The following is a 19,925-nucleotide window of genomic DNA, read 5'->3' as shown; positions in this document are numbered from 1 at the left end:
TGGAAGGAGAAACCTCCCTGGGTGCCGCAGGTACCGAAATGAGCTCGACGTTCCGAGAGGATCAATTGGACTATTATACGCATAGAGAATTAAAACAATTTTGCAAAGACCTTGGAATCGCTACCACCGGATTAAGCACAAAGGAAGACTTCCAGAAAGTATTGAAGACCTGGGTCGAGACAGGGGCGTCCCCGACCCAAACAGAAGGAGATTCCGCCCAGGAACCACGAAGCATCCCGGTGAGAAACAGCGGGCCAGAGGGGAACCTGTCCCCCGAGGAACTAGCAGACCGAGAGAGAGGCCGCAACCACGAACTTGAACTGGCCAAGCTGAAAAGCGAGGGAGAAATAAAACTGGCCGAGAAAAAGTTAGCCGTCGAGCAGTTACGGCTACAAGGGGAACTCGAGGAAAAGAGACGCCAAAGAGAGCACGAAGAAAAGAAACTCCAGCTGGAACATGAACGCAGCCTAAAAGAGATCGAGTTGAGGGCTAAAAGTGAAGAGTCACGACCCTCCGGGAATCCACCATCCGCTTCCACCGTAGAAGCCAAAGTCCACATCCCCAAGGATGTGGTAAAGGAGTATTACAAAAACGACGATATCCAGCAGTGGTTTAAGGCCTACGAAGTCGCCATGACCTCTCACCGAGTCCCGCAGAAGGATTGGGGGGCTGGGCTATGGGGCCGGTTTCTAAGCGAAGGAAGAGATACCCTGCTGGATCTGCCCTCCACGGTCATGAACTCCTACAGCCACATGAAAGAGGCCCTCGTGGGCCGATATGGACTCACCCCCGAAATGTACCGGCAACGGTTCCGAGATTGCAAAAAGATACCGGGCACCACATGGGTAGAATACGTGAACTTTTACAGCCGGGCCTTGGACGGGTGGGTCAAGGGCAGCAAGGTCTCCACCTTCGAAGAGCTGTTTGATCTGATAGCCTGGGAACATTTAGCGGCCAATTGCTTTGTAGAACTGCGCCAACATCTCCTGGACAGTAAACTCACCGACCCTCGAAAGCTGGCCGCCGAGGCTGACCGTTGGGTGAACACCCGGGCCACCCGAGGCCCCGTGGGGGACTACGGTCGCCACAGTCAAGGACCCCCCCGCCAGAGGGGCGGAGGAAACCAAGGCCGACCGAGAGACTTCCAAGGGGGGCCTCCGCACAGCCCTCCCAGCAGCCCATCGGCGGCAGGTCCAGCCCCGTCCCCAGCCAGCACCGGAGCCCCGGGGCGGCTAGGGCCACAAACCAGGACCACCTGCTTCCGCTGCCAACAGCCCGGACACTACGCCAATGACCCCCAGTGTCCCCTGTATCAACGACCCACAACGACCAACCCTCCGGCCCGGCAGATGGCCTCCGTGGCCCTAGGGGAAGAGATAGAGGACTCCAAAGAGTGGGAACCAGCTGCCATGGCCCTGGTCTCCCTTGGGGATCGAGAAATGGTCCCCGGAACACCCTTGCCCGCCAACACGAAGAAGTACCGACAGCAGGTGACCATCAACGGCCACCGAGTCGAGGGCCTCCACGATACCGGGGCAAGTGTCACCGCGGTCCACCGCAACCTAATCTCTGAAGACCAGATCCTACCCGATGCCCTCTGTCCGGTCATATCCTCCGACAATTCCGAGAGCCTCTGCCAGATGGCTCTGGTGCCTTTCGAGTGGGGAGGAGTCTCCGGAGAATTGAAGGTAGCTGTCCGAACATCACAGCCCGTAGACTGCCTCCTGGGCAACGGCCTTGAGAGTTCCCCGTGGGGGCAAGTAGAACGAAGAGCCCATCTCGAGATGATGGGCCTACCCGAATGGGTCTGCGCCACCACGCGCTCCATGACCGCGCGAGTGCCTCTCTCCGAGGGCGTTGAGGCCCTCCCACGGAACACTGTCCCCGAGAAACGGGACACCCTACCAGAAACGGACAACCCTCCTCCAGAAGGAGAAGAAGACACTAACCCGGGCAAGGGATCGGAACCTTCCGCCCCTGAGGCACTGACTGAGCTCGGAGAACTGCCCGAGATGGCCCAGTGGCGCTGTGAGGGAGGTCCCTCCCGTGAAGAGTTCTGCCAAGAACAGGCCACCTGCCCTTCCCTCGTGGGACTCCGACAACAAGCCGAAGCCCAGACCGCCGGTGACCGGTCCGGAACCCACTGGGTATATTGGGACAATGGCCTCCTATACAGCGAACAAAAGTCAGCCGAGCTAGGCACAGCCCGAGTACTGGTAGTACCCCTGCGCTTCCGAAGCCTCCTCCTGGGCCTGGCCCACGATGTACCCTTGGCAGGACACTTAGGACAAGACAAAACATATCAGCGATTAGTTACCCACTTCTATTGGCCCAAGATGCGAGCAAATGTAGAGGCCCACTGTAAATCCTGCCTCACGTGCCAGGGCAGTGGGAAAAGTGGCGGAAAGCGCAAGGCTCCATTACAACCCTTTCCCGTTGTGAGTACCCCGTTTGAGCGGGTTGGCATCGACATCGTGGGACCCCTGGATCCGAAGACCGCCCAGGGCCACAGATTTATCCTCGTCCTGGTGGACCATGCCACCCGCTACCCCGAGGCCATTCCCCTCCGCACCGTGACGGCTCCAGTGGTGGGCCGGGCTCTCATGGGGATCTTCTCCCGTGTAGGATTCCCTCGTGAGGTTGTGAGTGATCGCGGCACTAACTTCATATCCCGCTACATGAAGTCCCTGTGGCAGCAGTGCGGAGTAACATATAAGTTCACGACCCCCTACCACCCCCAGGGCAACGGCCTGGTGGAACGCTTTAACAGAACCCTGAAAGGGATGATCCTGGGCCTCGAAGAGCCCCTGCGCCGAAGATGGGACGTCCTCCTCCCTTGCCTCCTGTTCGCGTACCGGGAAGTTCCCCAAAAGTCCCTGGGGTTCAGCCCATTCGAACTACTATACGGACACCCCGTCCGGGGGCCCCTGAGCCTGGTCAAAGAGGGCTGGGAGACAAGCCCCCGGGGGACCCCCCCTGATGTGTTCCGCTACATCCTGGCGCTCCGCAACCAGACCCGGAAGTTCAGAGAACTCGCAGAAGCTAACCTCGAGGCCAGTCAAGAAGAAATGAAGCGCTGGTATGACCAGAACGCAACTCTGGTCGAGTTCCAGCCGGGCCAGCAGGTTTGGGTCATGGCCCCGGTGAAACCCTGCGCCCTACAAGACAAATGGACTGGCCCCTTCAAGGTGATCGAGCGGAAGAGTCAGGTCACGTACCTGATCGATGTGCCGTCCCCGCAGAACCCCCTCCGGGTTCTCCACGTGAACCGTCTCAAGCCCCACTTTGTGAGAACGGAGTTGAGTTTGCTCCTGGCCACCGACGATGGGGCGGAAGAAGACACTGAACCCCTGCCCGACCCCCTGTGCGATAAAGAAATAGATGGTTCCGTGGAGGGAGTGAAACTGTCGACCACCCTCACCCCCCAACAGTCCGACGACTGTCGCCAGCTGCTCAGACAATTCGCAGACCTCTTCTCCCTAATCCCAAGGGTCACCGACTGGAGTGTCCACGACGTGGACACCGGCGACAGCCCACCTGTGAGACACCGAGCCTACCGGGTGCCTGACCGGGTCCGCACCTGCATCAAGACCGAAGTACAGAAGATGTTGACCCTTGGAGTGATCGAACCCTCCGATGGCCCCTGGGCCAGCCCGGTAGTCCTGGTCCCGAAAGCGGCCGCCCCTGGGGTCGCCCCTGAACTAAGATTCTGTGTGGACTACCGGGGGCTCAATGCGGTCACCCGAGCGGACGCTCATCCTATCCCCCGCGCCGACGAGCTCATCGACCGCCTTGGGGCTGCTCGTTTCCTCAGCACCTTCGACCTGACCTGCGGAGACTGGCAGATTGCGCTCACGGAGGGAGCAAAGGAACGCTCCGCCTTCTCCACACCCGATGGACACTACCGCTTCAGGGTCATGCCGTTCGGAATGAAAAATGCCCCGGCCACCTTCCAGCGGTTGGTAAACAAGGTCTTGGCCGGACTCGAGGGGTTCAGCACAGCGTACCTTGACGACATAGCCGTATTCAGCTCTAAATGGCACGAGCATCTCCAGCACCTCCGGCAAGTACTACTGGCCCTGCGCCAAGCCGGCCTAACCGTGAAGGCCAGCAAATGTCAGCTCGGGCAAGGCTCCGTGGTCTATCTGGGGCATCAGGTGGGCAGCGGGCAGGTCGCCCCCCTCCAACCAAAGGTCGACGCCATCAAGTCCTGGGAGCCCCCCACCACTCAGACGGAAGTCCGGGCCTTCCTGGGCCTCACAGGATACTACCGGAGGTTCATTAAAAACTATGGTAGCCTCGCAGGGTCCCTCACGGAGTTGACTTCCAAAAAGCTCCCGAAGAAGGTGCAGTGGACCCCCCCGTGCCAGCAAGCGTTCGACGCCTTGAAAACCGCCATATGCACCGCCCCAGTACTCAAGGCCCCCGACTACTCCCAAGAGTTTGTGGTCCAGACCGACGCATCCGAACACGGCATCGGGCCGTCCTCTCGCAGTTCAACGACAAGGGCATAGATCAGCATATAGCCTTCATCAGCCGAAGGCTGCTGCCTCGAGAACAGCGTTGGAGTACCATAGAACGAGAGACCTTCGCCGTAGTTTGGGCCCTCAAGAAACTACGGCCCTACTTGTTCGGAACCCACTTCAGAGTGCAGACGGACCACCGGCCCTTGCGGTGGCTGATGCAGATGAGGGGAGAGAACCCCAAGCTATTACGATGGTCAATCTCCCTCCAAGGGATGGACTTCACTGTCGAGCATCGCCCCGGGACGGATCATGCCAACGCCGACGGCCTGTCCCGATTCTTCCGCTTCGGCGAGGAGAACCCCCCAGTGGATGGGTAGTTCTCCACGCCTTTCAGCTGGGGGGGACGCGTGTGAGACCGGCCTCACGGCGTAGGCCCTCCCGATCATCCAGCCAACCTGCAACCACCCCAAGACACGGCATCTCCGACTCCGGCCGCCCCAGCCACGCAGACCCGAGGGCCGGCCAGAGCCCCCGCCAGACTCGACACCCTACCACGCATGTCCGACCAAGGGAGCGGGAACCCCCCGAGCCAGACCAAGAGGCGCCAGACCAAGAGGCGCCAGCCCAGTCACACCTCGGATCGCCTTCCCCCGGGAGGGCTCGATCGGCCACCAGGCCCCTGTGGCGCAGGCGCCTCGCCTGCCGAGCGTCTGGGGTCCCTCCCAGACCCACCTGAAAAGACCAAAGGAACGAGCGGCAGGAAATCCCGCCGAACCCCCTCAGTCACCAAAGGCCCCTCTCTGCGAGGACTCCGGACTTCAAAGGGCAGGGGGAGTATAATAGGGGGTGCCGGAGGGACGAATGGCAGAGAAGACCTGGAACCACCGGAGCCCTGCTGACGCTGTCGCGGCTCCCGAACACCGAACCACCTGGGCCTGCTGAGTGACTCGCGGCCTCCAGCCATTGCACCATCTGAGCCCTGCTGACGCGGTCGCGGCTCCCGAACTCCTAACCACCTGTGCCTGCTGAGTGACTCGCGGCCCCCGACCATTGAACCACCTGAGCCCTGCTGACGAGGTCGCGGCTCCCGAACTCCGAACTACCTGTGCCTGCTGAGTGACTCGCGGCTCTCCCCTCGAGGAAGAATTGGCAAGAGATCGCCAAGAGAAACAACACCCTCCAGCTCGAGGATTGTGAGCTGTCCGCAGGGTACTTGGCAGAGACACTACATTCAAAGACTGTCCCGCTACCCCCATTCCCCTACCACCGATTTGTAGTCTCTTGTGCCACTGATGTACTACTTGCAACTTGGATCATAAAGATCCTTTGAAACCTTCGATAAAAGAACCTATCGTCCTACGAAGAAATACGTGTGGTGTCCCTCTGTTCGTAGTGTAAGTTCAGGGTGTGCGCGCCTGGTTCGGCCTACTTGGGAGAGGTGGATCAAAGGGGTGGGCAAGACGTGTATCGTACCCCTCTCCGGCGAACGCCTTTCCAACACTGATTTATTACTTTTTTTAATGTGTGATAAAAAGGGAATAAGGTGTGCTTGGGATGCTTGTCTCAGCTCTATTTTGGCACATCAGCCCCAATTGGACAAGAGCCAAGCCAACAATTCTAGTCGAGCCAGGCTCGAGGCTTACATGACTTGCCCGCCTCTAGTCTCAAACCAATTCCGGATTACCAAATAGGCAAAGTAGGCGCCGGTCTATGGGCCCACTTCTTTTAGTGGCACCGTGACAACGGATCAAAATGATATTGATTTGTTCGTTAAAGAAAATTACAATCAAGCTCTCTTAAATTGTTTCCAAAAGATAGAAAAAAATGAATCAACTTAACGAAAAGAAAACTTTAGATTTTGGATTCTATAGAGAAAAGACAGTATTTATGTAATGTGCCCATTGAATATTTTAAGTTTTGTTGGTTTATTAAAAAAAAAATGTTTACTTTTTGTTTAATAACATTAATAATTGTTAATCTTTAGCTTTGTGCAATAAAATTGTTGGTTGGTAAAATTAAAAACGTATTAGGAGATAATTTGCGAAGGGTCCCCGAAATTTCGACTGCCCTAGGGGCCGCCACAGGGTTTAATCCGGCACTGCTCAAATCCACCCAGGTGGGAGTAGACGATTCTTGTGCCCTGTTGCACACTGGGCATTCTTTCCGGGCCTTTCTCATTCACGAGCCCCAATATTTGCGGCTCTCAGGAGGGCTGTTTTGCATTTTACAGGCCTGGCCTGTACTTTTAAGTCAGGCTGATGGAAATATTAGGAAAAACAGAGAAATCGGGTATTTTTCACTTCTAAAACATAATCTTAAAACTGCAAACATAACAAAATTAGTCAATAAGTACTTGACAGCGGTCTAAATTGCTTCAGAATGATTAGTAGAGCAAACAGAGGGATAACTGCCATCTCATAAAAGAATCCTGACAATTTTACACAAATGTCTTTTCACCCACCAACTCTTGGCTGTTCCACAACAGCAAAAGTAAACAAATTATGAATATTTTTCTAAAAAAGGTGGCAGCCCTGTCTGTACCTGAGGTAGCCCTTGCCTTCCTTGTCCAGCGCCTGGAAGCGATGGTGCAGGCGGATGATGCTGGATGGAGAAACTAGGTAGAAACATAAAGTTGTAATATTAAAACCCGTGTGATGCATTCTGACTCCCTGACATCCCAAGCAATGCTTTTTTTTTTAAAATAATTTGTTACTATCAGGCACATGCATCAAAAGAAAAAACGGTCGCAAACGTCGACCGGTATTTTTGCATTTGGGATGCATCATCCCAAATGCAAAAATCGCAATTTAAGTAATCTCTAAATTGCGATTACTTAAATTGCGATTGCATTTCAGAAATCGCAAATTGAGATTCCTTAAATGCAATCCATTAAAGTTAAAAAAATTGCGATTTCGCTAATATGGGGCGCAAATTACCATGAAGTTGAACTTCATGGTAATTTGCATACACTTTGAAAAATGCACTAAAGTGCATTTTTCAAAGTTCCATTTTACGCACATACATGCCCTTGGGGCATGTGTGTGTGCAAGATGTACTCATATGCAGATTTCAGGGGTGCAACAGGGTGTCCTTTTGACACCCTGGCACCCTTGAAATTGCATTCTCAATTTGCGATTCTCTAATTGAGAATCGCAAATTGAGAATGTCTTCCCATTCATTCCTATGGGCTGCTAGGCCGATAGGAATGAATGGGAAGGTATTCCTTAATTGCGAGTCGCAATTTGCGAGTCGCAATTAAGGAATGTTTAGAAATCGCTATTTTTAAAGCGATTTCTACATGCATAGGATTTTGCGAGTCCTTAATTGCGAATCCTTAATATTCGCAATTAAGGATTGGCAAAATCCTAGCTTGATGCATGTGCCTGTAAGTTTCTTATTTTGATATTCTTGTTGGAAAGCAAAGCACACTAGTATACAAGCAGGCAGAGTTATACAGACTGTACAGCTGTTAGGAGCAAATACATTTCAGAAGATTATTACATCAGTGTTAACTCGTCTAACAATAGGATACAGCCTCTGGTGGGCAGTATTGTTAGTAAAGCTTGAAGTGCTCCTTCTTGCCAGAACTGAATCAATATCAAACACCGTAACAATGTACCACTTGTAAGGGGTCAAAGGTAGACACAATGTGGGATATTCACAAGGAAGTGGCGAGAGAGGCGTTAGCTTTCTTAGCTTAACGCCTCACTCCGCCACTTCGGAAAAGCAATGCTGCACCATATGTGTGCTGCTTCATGCATCACACAAGTAAGTTACAAAATGGAATTTAAAAAAAAAGGTTTGTTTATGTACAGGAAAGGAAACCTTCCTGTACATAAACAAACCATGGCATTCTGCATTGTCCATGTGTGCTGCACAAGGCAGCACATATGGAAAATGAAAAAACGAGGAGAAATAATGCATTTTTCCTCGTATTGCCAACTTAAGACCAGGGTTTTCCTGGTCTTAAGTTTGGCATTAGCTCCTATTCATGCTGCCCTTGTGAATAGGGGGCAGCGTAAATATCAATGGGTGTTGCAGTGGAATGCCCACAACAACACCCACTGCACGCCCCTTTCATGCTAAACACAGCGTGAAAGGGGGCCTATTCACAAGGCAGTGTTAAGCCACGTTAAGTGGCTTAACGCTGCCTTGTGAATAGGGCGAGGCCCCTATCGCCACCACAACGTCACTGAAATGACGTTGTGGTGGCAATAGGGGCTCGTGAATATGCCCCAAAATGTTTGACTGCTCTCTTGCCTTGTAGGAGACAAAAGCGTCAGCTGCGGGGTGTTTTGCAGCGGATAGAGGTTTCTTGAAGCAAGGCAGCTACAATGGAAATTCATGTGATTTGCAAATTTTACTGGTGGTAGGTCAAGAGAAGGAGATCCCGTGTGGAACTTAGCGATGGTTACAAGGATTTTGCGTCTGCCATTTTGGAGGGAGAAGTGAGCGATCAGAGCTGCCATTCACTTTAAGGTAGGAATGAACAGGGTACAAATTGCAGAGTAGGGTTAGTCCATCACTACGCTTCTACGGGGAAGGGTGTCCTCTTTGACGTGAGAGCGAAAGGTTTTGATCAGTTCGTCCCACCTTGGAGAGGTAGAGGGTAGGGCATTTCCAAAGGCCCCTGTCCTCCTCCCGCCTAAGCACTGTGCTTTCAGTTTCTTCCCAGGAGATAACTACACTATAAAAAAACTAACAGAAGGTATAAAGTCCGTTCTTGGAGAACAGAAAGCCACTGAATGCTGTAAGAAAAAGTGAAAACCTCTTCAGATAGTTAATACATCACCTAGGAGGAGTTAAGAGTCCATCAGCCCACCCTTATTGGCGGAGCTTCGTCATCTGAGACTCTAAGGGGTCACGGTCTGGGCCCACACTGTCGAGCCAGCAGGCCCTGCCGAGTGCCCGACCTAATGATCCCAAGATAGAGAAACTCCTGCCACGGTGTGTATTCAAACTTATGAAGACTCTAATGATGTGCAGTGCTCAAGTGTAAATGTGCATTAAAAATGACTACATGGGCAAAAAATATGTTTATTGAGGATTGTCCAGGTGTCATATTTAAAAGAACAAATAGTCTTGGAAAGATTGACTATTTCCTGGCTTAGTCTAGTAAGGTCGACATGTTTCAGCCGATGTGGTCAACTGACCCGGCTTTCTTCAGGACCTAAAATGATGGAAATCAAGGCTACTGCAGGGTTAACTTGTTTGGTGTCGAATTCGTGAAAAACAAAAATTTTTAAACAGTGAAAATACAATCATCAGGTAAGTTTGTGGCAATAGTTGATGCGCTAGCGTATGCTTCATTGAGGACGTTGCAGCCACTTTACATTATTTGGCTGGTCCTCACAACGCGCATGCTCTGATGCTAGTGTCTGTGTGCCTGCGCCTGCTCCATCTGTACAAATACGAAGGAAACACCAGAACACTTGATCTTAATTGAACTCTTTCATTTGACCAGGGTGGATACTTTATAATCTTGTTTCACGCACTGTAAGTGGTAGTTCGGAGTTTGCGCCCCCGCCCCTCGCGATTTGTTGCCCATGTAGTCATTTTTAATGCACATTTACACTTGAGCACTGCACATCATTAGAGTCTTCATAAGTTTGAATACACACCGTGGCAGGAGTTTCTCTATCTTGGGATCATTAGGTCGGGCACTCGGCAGGGCCTGCTGGCTCGACAGTGTGGGCCCAGACCGTGACCCCTTAGAGCCACAGATGACGAAGCTCCGCCAATAAGGGTGGGCTGATGGACTCTTAACTCCTCCTAGGTGATGTATTAACTATCTGAAGAGGTTTTCACTTTTTCTTACAGCATTCAGTGGCTTTCTGTTCTCCAAGAACGGACTTGACACCTTCTGTTAGTTTTTTCCAGTGTCTTTTGGGGATTGGAGGTGTGATAGTCCTTAAACTAAGTCCCCTCGGACCCTTATATACATTGTGTGTTTGATAACTACACTATGCCACACAGCTGCTGAGGGAGACTCAACAGGATTTCAAATACATGTCATAGACCTCATTTTCAATATAAGGGCGAAGTCTAGGAAACGAGATAGGGCTTTGTGTTTTTTAGAGCGGTTCAACAGTCCCAGGGCACAAGCCGCTTAGAATGTTATGCTCCAACAGCATCTGTAATTGATCTCCTACCTTAGTCCAGAGGTGTGTTAGTGCAGGGCATGCCCAGAACGTGTCACATTTCAGCACCCAATAGTAAACGCGGGCAACGGGATTCGGCTTCCCGAAAGAGTTTACCTTTCTGGGGGTCAGACATGATCTGGTTAGGATGTAACAATGGTTAAGTTTGAATCTAGCATTTCTAGATACTGTGAAAGAGAGAGTGAGGATGCATTCCCATTTAGCATCATTAGACTCTCTATCTAGGTCTGTTTCAACGTTTTAGTCAGCCGCCTAGTAAGGTGCTGTCCATTGCCCATTGTATAGATAGCTTGCATTACCTTGTGGGTTGGTTGCTTTCCGACCACTATGCGCCAGCTATGGTGCAGTGCACGAGATATTGCGTTGTAAGGATCAGAAAGTGACCCTTAGGAATATTGCGATGTTCCTTAAGCTCGTTGAATGTAAGCAAGGAGCCCTCATGAAAAAGGTCGCCAAGTCTCCTAGGGTGAACCTATGTTTGAGGATCGCAAAAGCTGGTGCACTTCCAGTGCATGGCAGATCTAAGAAGCCAGAGCGTATGGAGGTGCCCACTATGTGAGGCGCAAGGCTCTACGATAACATACAAAGGCAACCCATAGCAGTCGGGGAGAAGGTCATGCAGAGCTACCTATCGGACAGAAGTGCGGAAGTACTGTGGCTATCATCCATGGTGCCTGCGCAGTAATGGTGTCCTCCAGGCAGGCGCCCATTACCCAGCGGCAGAGTCACTAGAGTTTCGAAGCTATAATAAAGCTCAAAACTAGGGACACCGATTCCACCCACATTAGGCTAACGCCGAAGCTTAGTCAGCACAAATGATACTACCCATTGAGCCAGATTTCCTCGCCTAAAAGGGTATTTAGAGAGGGAAGAACTTTCAGCAAAATGGAGAGGTAATAGAGTAAGCTGGGAAGAATAATCATCTTTGAAACGGCAACCATGCGGATCACTGATAGTGGTGAGATTCTCCAGAACGCTACCGGGCTGCGGAGTGCTGTAACAGCGCATTACATTCCCTTCGAGCTTGATCTGTGTGGTAGATTCGTATTCACAGGTATTGGAAAGTATGCTGTTGCCAACAGAAAGGACCCCCCACCCCTATATCCAGATCCACTCCTGGGGTCCGAGGGGCAGTGAGGAAATAGTCAAGATTTCTGCCAGTTGACGTGTAGGCCTGACACCATGTGGAAATCACTGAGAACTAGCGCCCTGTACAGACAGAGTTTAGCAGCTTGTCGTCTGCATACAGAGAGACAGTGTGTGTTCGGTTCCCTAAAGGAATGCCTCACTGACTCCCTCTTTGCGCAGTCGGATGGCAATCGGCTCCATTGCCAGGGCGAAGAGAAGGGGGGAAAGTGGGTAGCCTGGTCTAGTACCCCGATGTATAGGCACAGATTTCCATATGCAGTGCCCAATGTGAACTCGTGCCTTGGGAATGCATAAAGTAGTTGAATGAACCTCACTATGCGCCTGCCCAGCGACTTGAGCAGATTGAAGTGGTAGTTCCAGGCAAGGGAGTCAAAGGCTTTTTCTAGATCTAAAACCAGATACCCCGATCTGGGGAAAGTCCGGGGTGCAAACGCCATGATCCAGAGCAGTATTCTGATATTTAGGGATGGGCTTTTTCCCAGAAGAAAGCTGTTCTGGTCAGGGCGGACCAGCTGAGGCAGCAGAAGCAGCAACCGATCCACCAGTATCCTGCTCAGAATTTTGTAATCTGTGTTGAGGATCGCCAGCTGATGGTAGGAAGCAAGCTCTGGTCTCCCTCCCTGGTTTTGGAATGGAGACCAACTGGGTCTCTCGGAGGGAAGGAGGGAGAAGCCCGTCAGAGGACACAGTTTTGTATATTGTTTCCAGTTTCGTTGCAAGCATGTCAGCATGAGCGTGATAATATTCTAGAGGAATCCCGTCTGGGCCGGGGTTTGACAGATCCTGAGCAATGCTTAACAACTCTTTAACAACCTAAAGTGATAAAGTTCTCCCGACTTGTATGGTTAATAAGAGAGTAACACAATGTTTTCATTTCAAACCTGCCTTTTTCTGACCCATTATTGGTAGCGGGAAACGGCGTTTACAACACGGGCAGAGACGCGCGTGGCATTTACCCACAAGCTCAACCACGCATGCCTTAACCACGCATATGCCTTAACCACTTGCAAGCGTGGTTAAGGCAGCGCGGTCTAGATGCTGGGATGGGTGGGCCCAGGAACAGGGATGATCGGGAGAGGACGCAGTGAGGTAAGTGGGGCTGGGTTTTGGGAGGGTGGGCAGTTTTTAAGGGTTGGGGTAGTATTTAGGGGTCGGGGTAGTTTTTAGGCTCGGGTCGGTAGCGTTTAAGGTCGGGGTTAAGGTAGCTTTTACAGTTCGGGAAATTGGGGTCGTTTTTAGGGCTGGGGGGTCAAGTAGTGTGTAGGGCTTAGGGAGAGGTCGGTGTAGTGTTTAGGACTTGGGGCGGTCAGGGTAGTGTTTAGGGCTTGGGGGGTGGGGTATTGTGTAGGGCCCAGGATGGGTCAGGGTAGTGTTTAGGGCTTGGGGGGTGGGGTATTGTTTAGGGCCCAGGATGGGTCAGGGTAGTGTTTAGGGCTGGGGAGGGGTGGTTTTTAGGGCTCAGGGGGGAGTAGGGGTAATTTTTTGTGCTCAGGGTGGATGGTTGGGTGTGATCTTTACCACACATCCCTTTACCAGTCATACCTTTACCACGAAATTGTGTGGTAAAGGCATGGATGGCAAAGGAATGTATTGTTTAGACGCATTCACTGTTGGGGCCGCGTAGTAGGGGCACGCGTGGTTTAGCCATGCATGCCTCTGTCATACAACCGCTGATAGCGCCAGCCACATTAGCGCCCGTAGAATGATAAGCAAATCCATGTCTTAGCACGCTGAGTGAACTTCTGGGCTGTTTTCAACGTGGAATTTGAAACAGTCTAATTGTCACCGTTTTTTAACACTCTTGGAAGCTCTTTGCAAAATCGATCCCAATTCATAATCCAAATTTTTTTCTTTTAGGAAGGCATTTCGCCTGAGATAAAAAAAAAAAGGGTACGAGAATGTCGTTTATGCAGTTTTCTGTCTCATATTATATAGATCCAAAATGCTAACTGAATGACGTCACTGAAATCTTGTGGATGCACGTCACATTTCGAATGGAAAAATAATGTTTTATTAAAGAATAAGCAAGGCTGTCCTGTCGAGCCATGGTTTCCTGAAGACGAATCAATTCCTGGCTACTTCACTGGCAAACTAGGATACTCACGGCCTGTTTGTTACTCAAAGGTCGAACTGCAGGGATACTCACAGCCTAACTTCCGGATACCTGGACATTATGACCTGCGTTGTGCACCCAAGCTAACAGTCTTCTGTACTCAGGGCCACTGGGATTATGCATCAGGGAAGGATCAAACTATGCAACAGGGTTGACTTAATTGAGCGACAAGAAGAGGTAAATTATGCGGCGTAATTCTGTAGATGTTATTATAGTATTACTTCATTATTTTGTTATTTTTACATGTTAACATTGTCTGAGTAAAGTTTGTGCATCATTAGTCCCAGTTTAACACCCAAATACAGCAATAAGCAACAACAAGGTGCCCAATCAACCTTTGTGAAGGGCCTTCCACTGCGCAGCTTTTTATGCGTTTTGGATCCATTAAGGTTTTTAAAAACTTTTTTGTTGAAACCTGCAGATTATGCAGCAGCTGATGGATTGTGTGGAAAATGTGGTAAATGTACATTTATGCGGAAAATGCGGAGGAGCAAAATAGCATACTTCCAGTGGTCCTATCTACACTTTCATTCTTCTATAACACGAGGGGACGTGAGGGGACAACCATGTCTCCCAGCATACTACGGTCTGCATAAAGTCTGTTTCCAGGCACACATAAAGTGCATTCATTGCTAGTCTCCTGGCAGACCTCATGGGGATTCACAATCTGTCTACCACCATTGTTCTCAGACCATGGCACATTAAGCAGCTCACACAGCTATTCTCCTGCCTCACTATGGTCGAGGCCACTGAATTTAGGCGATTCTGTGGCTGCAGTATTTTCCACATGATTATAGATTTACTGCCCTTGCCACATAATCCACCATCTTCTCCATAATTTGCAGGTTTCAATAAAAAGATACTTTTTTATGTCACGGGAACAAAAGTTACTAAAAAGAGCCATACCTAGTGCCACACAATAGCAGACCCTTTGGTACATTACATTATGATTCTCGTGGCACACCACCACAGTACTTATAGCCTGGCAAACCTGGCAGTTTGCTGCCACGATACAGTACTCACAGTCAGATTCCAGGCAAGAACAATGGCAGAGAAAGCAATTCTCCTGCCATAGTCACACCATGTTTCCGGGCACACCACCAAGTTATAAACACGCCATTGTCCTGCATTCAACCTAACCTCATACACCTATGAAGATGACACCCAAACCATTTTTAAAGTGGATAACCCCAAGACCTCTACAATTCAAAACTTGATGACTGCCTTTGTGCCATAAACACATGGATGATGAATAACAATCTAAAGCTTTATACCATAAAGACAGAGATTATGACCTGCGGACAATATTAAAAGTACCAGCCTCCCGCCATATGGCCTAAGGAACTTAAAGTCCCTCCAACAACATCAAGAAGTTAGAAACCTAGGAGTAGCCATGTATTCAGACCTATCCTTAATACCGCATGTTAACAACGTCAGAAAGAGTGCCTTCAACACAATGAAAAGACTACGTCGCATCTTCCCATACCTCGCATACGAGCACAAATAGCAATCCATCCTCACCCTCATAATCTCCAAGCTTGACTTTGCCAACAGCCTATACCTTGGTGCACCCTCATTCATCGTTTACAAAATACAACTCATCCAAAATGCTGCTGCAAGGCTTCTTCCCTACCTGCGCCTGGGAGAACACATGACTCCAGTCCTGCACGCCCCCCACTGGTTACCTATAGCTAGATGAGCAATGTCCAAGGAACTCTGCATTGTGTCACAGAGCCTCTCAAACAAAAAAAACTGCTCTACATACATGTTAAATTCAAGCATACCAACTAAACAGAAAACTGTGCTATAAGCTTGCACCACTTACCAACTTACCACCTGACCATAGGAAACCTGTAGGAGGCACGACTTTCTCAGTACAAACTGCAAAGCTCTGGAACTCACTATCAGCCAGCATTAAAAGCACCCAGGAGTATATACACTTCCGAAGGCAAGTGGAAATGTGGCTATTTCCTGGAAACATGCACCAACCCTCATTCTGGTAAAAGAGCCCAAATACCAGTTGTGTCCTCCAGGGCATTCCTCAGCTTACAACCCGTAGATTGGAAACAACCTCCCCAGCAAACTGCTTCCATACACAGGTAAGCTAAGAAGGGCTGACTCATAGTTTGTCGTGGTACTACAAAGGTATGTACCTGCATCTATACCAGTCCTAGACCAGAATACTATTAAGACCATAACACACATCAGTAAGCAGCAAACTGTAACCTATACCTCTTACACTCACATGAGACATATCTGCTATGAGAGTTGTCCGTCTCCAGCACTGTGCAGCCAAAAAACACAGACATCACAAAATGAACATGCATGGAATATCTGAAGAGATCGGTCACACACTGATGGACAGTATAGAGGACTTTAATACAGTCTGCTCCTGCAGGTACCCAATATCTATAGACTCTGACTGCTTCTTTACATCTCACAATGACACTCAGATATGAGATGATAATTACAATTCCCATCCCAACATATCTCTCCACTTCTATCTTCCTACATCAGTGCCAGCTCAGGACCACAACTATAATCAGATTCTCAGATTGGACAACCCACTGCAGTAATTAGCTAACCAGACTATATCATAAGGAATACCGCAGAGCTGCTCAAAGCTACCAGCATGCTGAAAACCATACAACTGCACGTCTGTCTCTCACACTTCAGCATCCAACACACTGCCACGCGCTGCATCTCATAACACGATAACCACACCTCGGTAGTCATCACGCACAACATGGAAACACTTCCCACATAGGATCAAAACAAAGACAACATCCTTTCAAACACACTCGTACACAGTGTAGCGCGCTACCCATGTAGGCCAGCACTTCTGCGCCCCACTTAGGGGCAGTAAGACCTACATAAATGCGGTAATAAAATACTGCTCATACCAGTTCTCATGCAATGCTGTGATACTCAATCACTGCTTGTTTCCTGGCACACCAGCTGGTACTCACAGACTGTCTTCTACCACACCGCCAAGGTCTCCTTGGTACGTGCTGCCTGTCTACTGGCATAATAACATACTCCTAGCAGATCTACACAAACATACTCTGATACCAGCTGCCCCATGACTTTCTATAGTACTCAATGTGTGTTCCCTGGTGTTATTGCCAGCTCTCTGGTACACCAGTGGGTACTCACTGCTTGTGTTCTGGAAGACTACTGTACATGCACCCTGTCTCCTGGCACAGTGTTGTGCGTTCAGCTTGTCTCCTGGCACAACAGTCTCCATATTCAGTTTCTCAGCACTTCTCTGTCATACTTGCTGCCTACGTAATGGCCTACTGTGCTTCTTAATGTCTCTCTCCACAAACACAACCAGAATACTCAAACTCTGGCTCCAGGCATCCCATTATACTTGAGGGCTGACTCTAGACAAGCAACAGTACTGGGACTGTATCTGGGCACACCCCCAGGGCACTCCCTGTCTGTATACTTGCCAACTAGTCTCCTCACAGCCTCACTCCTGGCACTCTACGATACTCACTGCCTGTCTCCTCGCATACTCTCAGCCGCTCTCATGGTATTCAATGATACTTGCTGTCTCTTTGCATGCCACAGTACTTCCCTTGGCACAGCTCAGGGGTACTTGCTCCCGATCTCTTAGTACAGTGCCATATTCTGCGCCTGTCTCCTGGTATACCCATGTGTGAAGCACATGTTAAGAAAAACCCCTGCAAGATACTCACAGCCTCTCTCCTGGCATATTATAATGCTAGCTGTCTGCCTGTTGGCATGCTAGAGTACTCACATGACATCTCTTGGCACACCTCTGGAGTACTTGCTGTCTCTTCGCATGCGACAGTACTCACAGGCACATCTCTGGGGTACTAGCTGCCTGTCTCTTGGCATGCTACAGGACACACAGGCACATCTCTGGGGTACTAGCTGCCTGTCTCTTGGCATGTTACAGTACACACAGGCACATCTCTAGGGTACTTGCTGCCAGTCTCATGGCATGCTACAGTACACACAGGCACATCTCTGGGGTACTAGCTGCCTGTCTCTTGGCATGCTACAGTACTCACAGGCACATATCTGGGGTACTTGCTGCCTGTCTCTTTATAAAGTTGGGTGCTCGCAGCCTGTTCTGAGCAGGCTACTCTACTCACTGCCTGCCTCCTCGCATACTGTCTCTGCCTCTCTCCTGGCATTCTGTTATATTCACTGCCTGTCTCTAGGCAAAGGACCATACTGAGAGGTACACCAGCAGTATACTCAGTCTCTCCTGGAGTAAAATAGGATTTGCTGTTGTTTACCATTCCACGGTACTCCTGGCACACCTCTGGGGGGTCGCAGACTGCCTTTCGGCATGCTGCAGTCAGCCTGTCCCCTGGCACGCCTCTGGCACACCAGCTGCCTGTGTCCTGGCACACCAAGTTTCCTGGCACACTATAGTACCCACAGCCTGTCTCCTGCCACACCTCTGGTGCCCTGGCAGCTTGTCTTTGGCGATCTTCGTTAAACACAGCCAGCCTCCTAACATACTACAGCAGTCACGGTGTGTCTCTTGGCACCTCTGGGGTACGCCCTTCCCTGCCTTTTTTATGACATGCTGCTGTACTTACAGCATGTCTATTTACACAACAGTGGGGTACTTGATGCCTGACTACTGCATCACAGCTGTCTCTCGGAACACCTTAAGAGAACTCCATGCCTGTAACGTCTTTGCACAGTCCTCGACACACATCCTGTCTCTTGGAACACTACTCACAGCCCGACTCTTGGCACCCTATTTACAGCCCATCTCTTGCACTCTACTCACAGCTTGTCTCTTGGCACTCTACTCACAACCCGTCTCATGGCACTCTACTCACAGTCCGTCTCTTGGCACTCTACTCACAGCCTATCTCTTGGCACTATTCTCACAGGCCGTCTCTTGGCACTCTACTCACAGCCTGTCTCTTGGCACTTTATTTACAGCCCGTATCTTGCACTCTACTCACAGCTTGTCTCTTGGCACTCTACTCACAGCCTGTCTCTTGCACTCTACTCACAGCCCGTCTCATTTCCTCTACCCACAGCCTGTCTCTTGGCACACTACTCACAGTCCGTATCGTGCACTCTACGCACAGCCCATCTCTTGGCACTGTATTCACAGACCGTCTCTTGGCACTCTACTCACAGCCCGTCTCTTGGGGCTCTACTCACAGCCCGTCTCTTGGCGCTCTACTTGCACTCTACTTGCAGCGTGTCTCTTGGCACTCTACTCACAGCCTGTCTCTTGCACTCTACTCACAGCCTGTCTCTTGCACTCTACTTGCAGCCTGTCTCTTGGCACTCTACTCACAGGCCGTCTCTTGCACTCTATTCACAGCCTGTCTCTTGCACTCTACTCACAGCCTGTCTCCCTGCGGATCTCCTCCACGTCTGGGATCTTGCTGAGGTGGTGGGAGCTGTGGCCTCCCATGTTCGGTAGCTTGCAGCTCCGTTCCCCGCTCGGTGTCTGTGCCGACCTCGCCTCGGTGGTACCAGGGCCGCGCCCACTGCGCGCGGCTCCTGGGCTCGCCCGGTCACGCCGCCCGTGTTGTTGCACAGAGACTCTGGACCCTGTCCCGGGATCCAGGGCAACTGACGGCTCCAGGAGCCAATGCGGGGTTGCGATCGCACCAAGGGAGGGTTCTTTCAAAGGACTTTGTTCGCGGGCCCTTTAAAGCCGCAGCTCCCTCTAAGATATGATGAGTTTGTGTGTTTTGAATAGCTCCCACACGCAGCCTTCCGGCCGCTTGGCAGCATTTCCATGCATTGTGGGGCTACATAAGTACTGTTAGAAATAGCGGATTCATTACACAAGGACACATACATTTTTGGTAGGCACAGGGAGATTAAGTCATTTGCCCAGAATCACAGGATGTTGAGCCGACGCCCAGGCTCGAACCTCCTTCCCCAGCTCCAAGGTCAGCTGCTCTGGCCCTTAGGCCACATCCTCTGTGCCCATTGGCACTGCCCATTGGCAAGGAGTGGCTACTTGGAAGCAAGCGAGAGCTCTTTCAACAAAACCACTTCAACCCTCCCACAATC

At 50.6% G+C, this 19,925-nt stretch overlaps 1 protein-coding gene across 2 annotated transcripts in view; it reads right to left on the bottom strand.

Annotated features, from left to right (window-relative positions):
- The window catches only part of LOC146797975 (calcineurin B homologous protein 2-like), a 76,521-nt gene extending 56,905 nt beyond the window's left edge, over nt 1-19,616 (bottom strand). The window contains exons 1-2 of one of the 2 annotated variants that reach the window (XR_014968575.1): nt 19,245-19,458; nt 7,008-7,080 (exon numbers count right to left, since the gene is read on the bottom strand). Coding sequence is in view for 1 of the 2 variants with exons in the window: in XM_085625195.1 (XP_085481321.1) it covers nt 7,008-7,080; nt 19,245-19,314 (143 nt within the window). In the remaining variant the exon portion in view is untranslated. Of the gene's footprint in view, nt 1-7,007; nt 7,081-19,244 lie in introns of both variants that reach the window. The other variant, XM_085625195.1, reaches the window with a different exon arrangement.
- Between the last annotated feature and the right edge of the window lie 309 nt (nt 19,617-19,925).

Source organism: Triturus cristatus, chromosome 9 (genome assembly GCF_964204655.1).
Source record: "Triturus cristatus chromosome 9, aTriCri1.1, whole genome shotgun sequence".
NCBI lineage: Eukaryota > Metazoa > Chordata > Amphibia > Caudata > Salamandridae > Triturus > Triturus cristatus.
The sequence above is the reverse complement of the archived record's forward strand: the minus strand, read 5'-3'. Positions and strand labels throughout refer to the sequence as shown.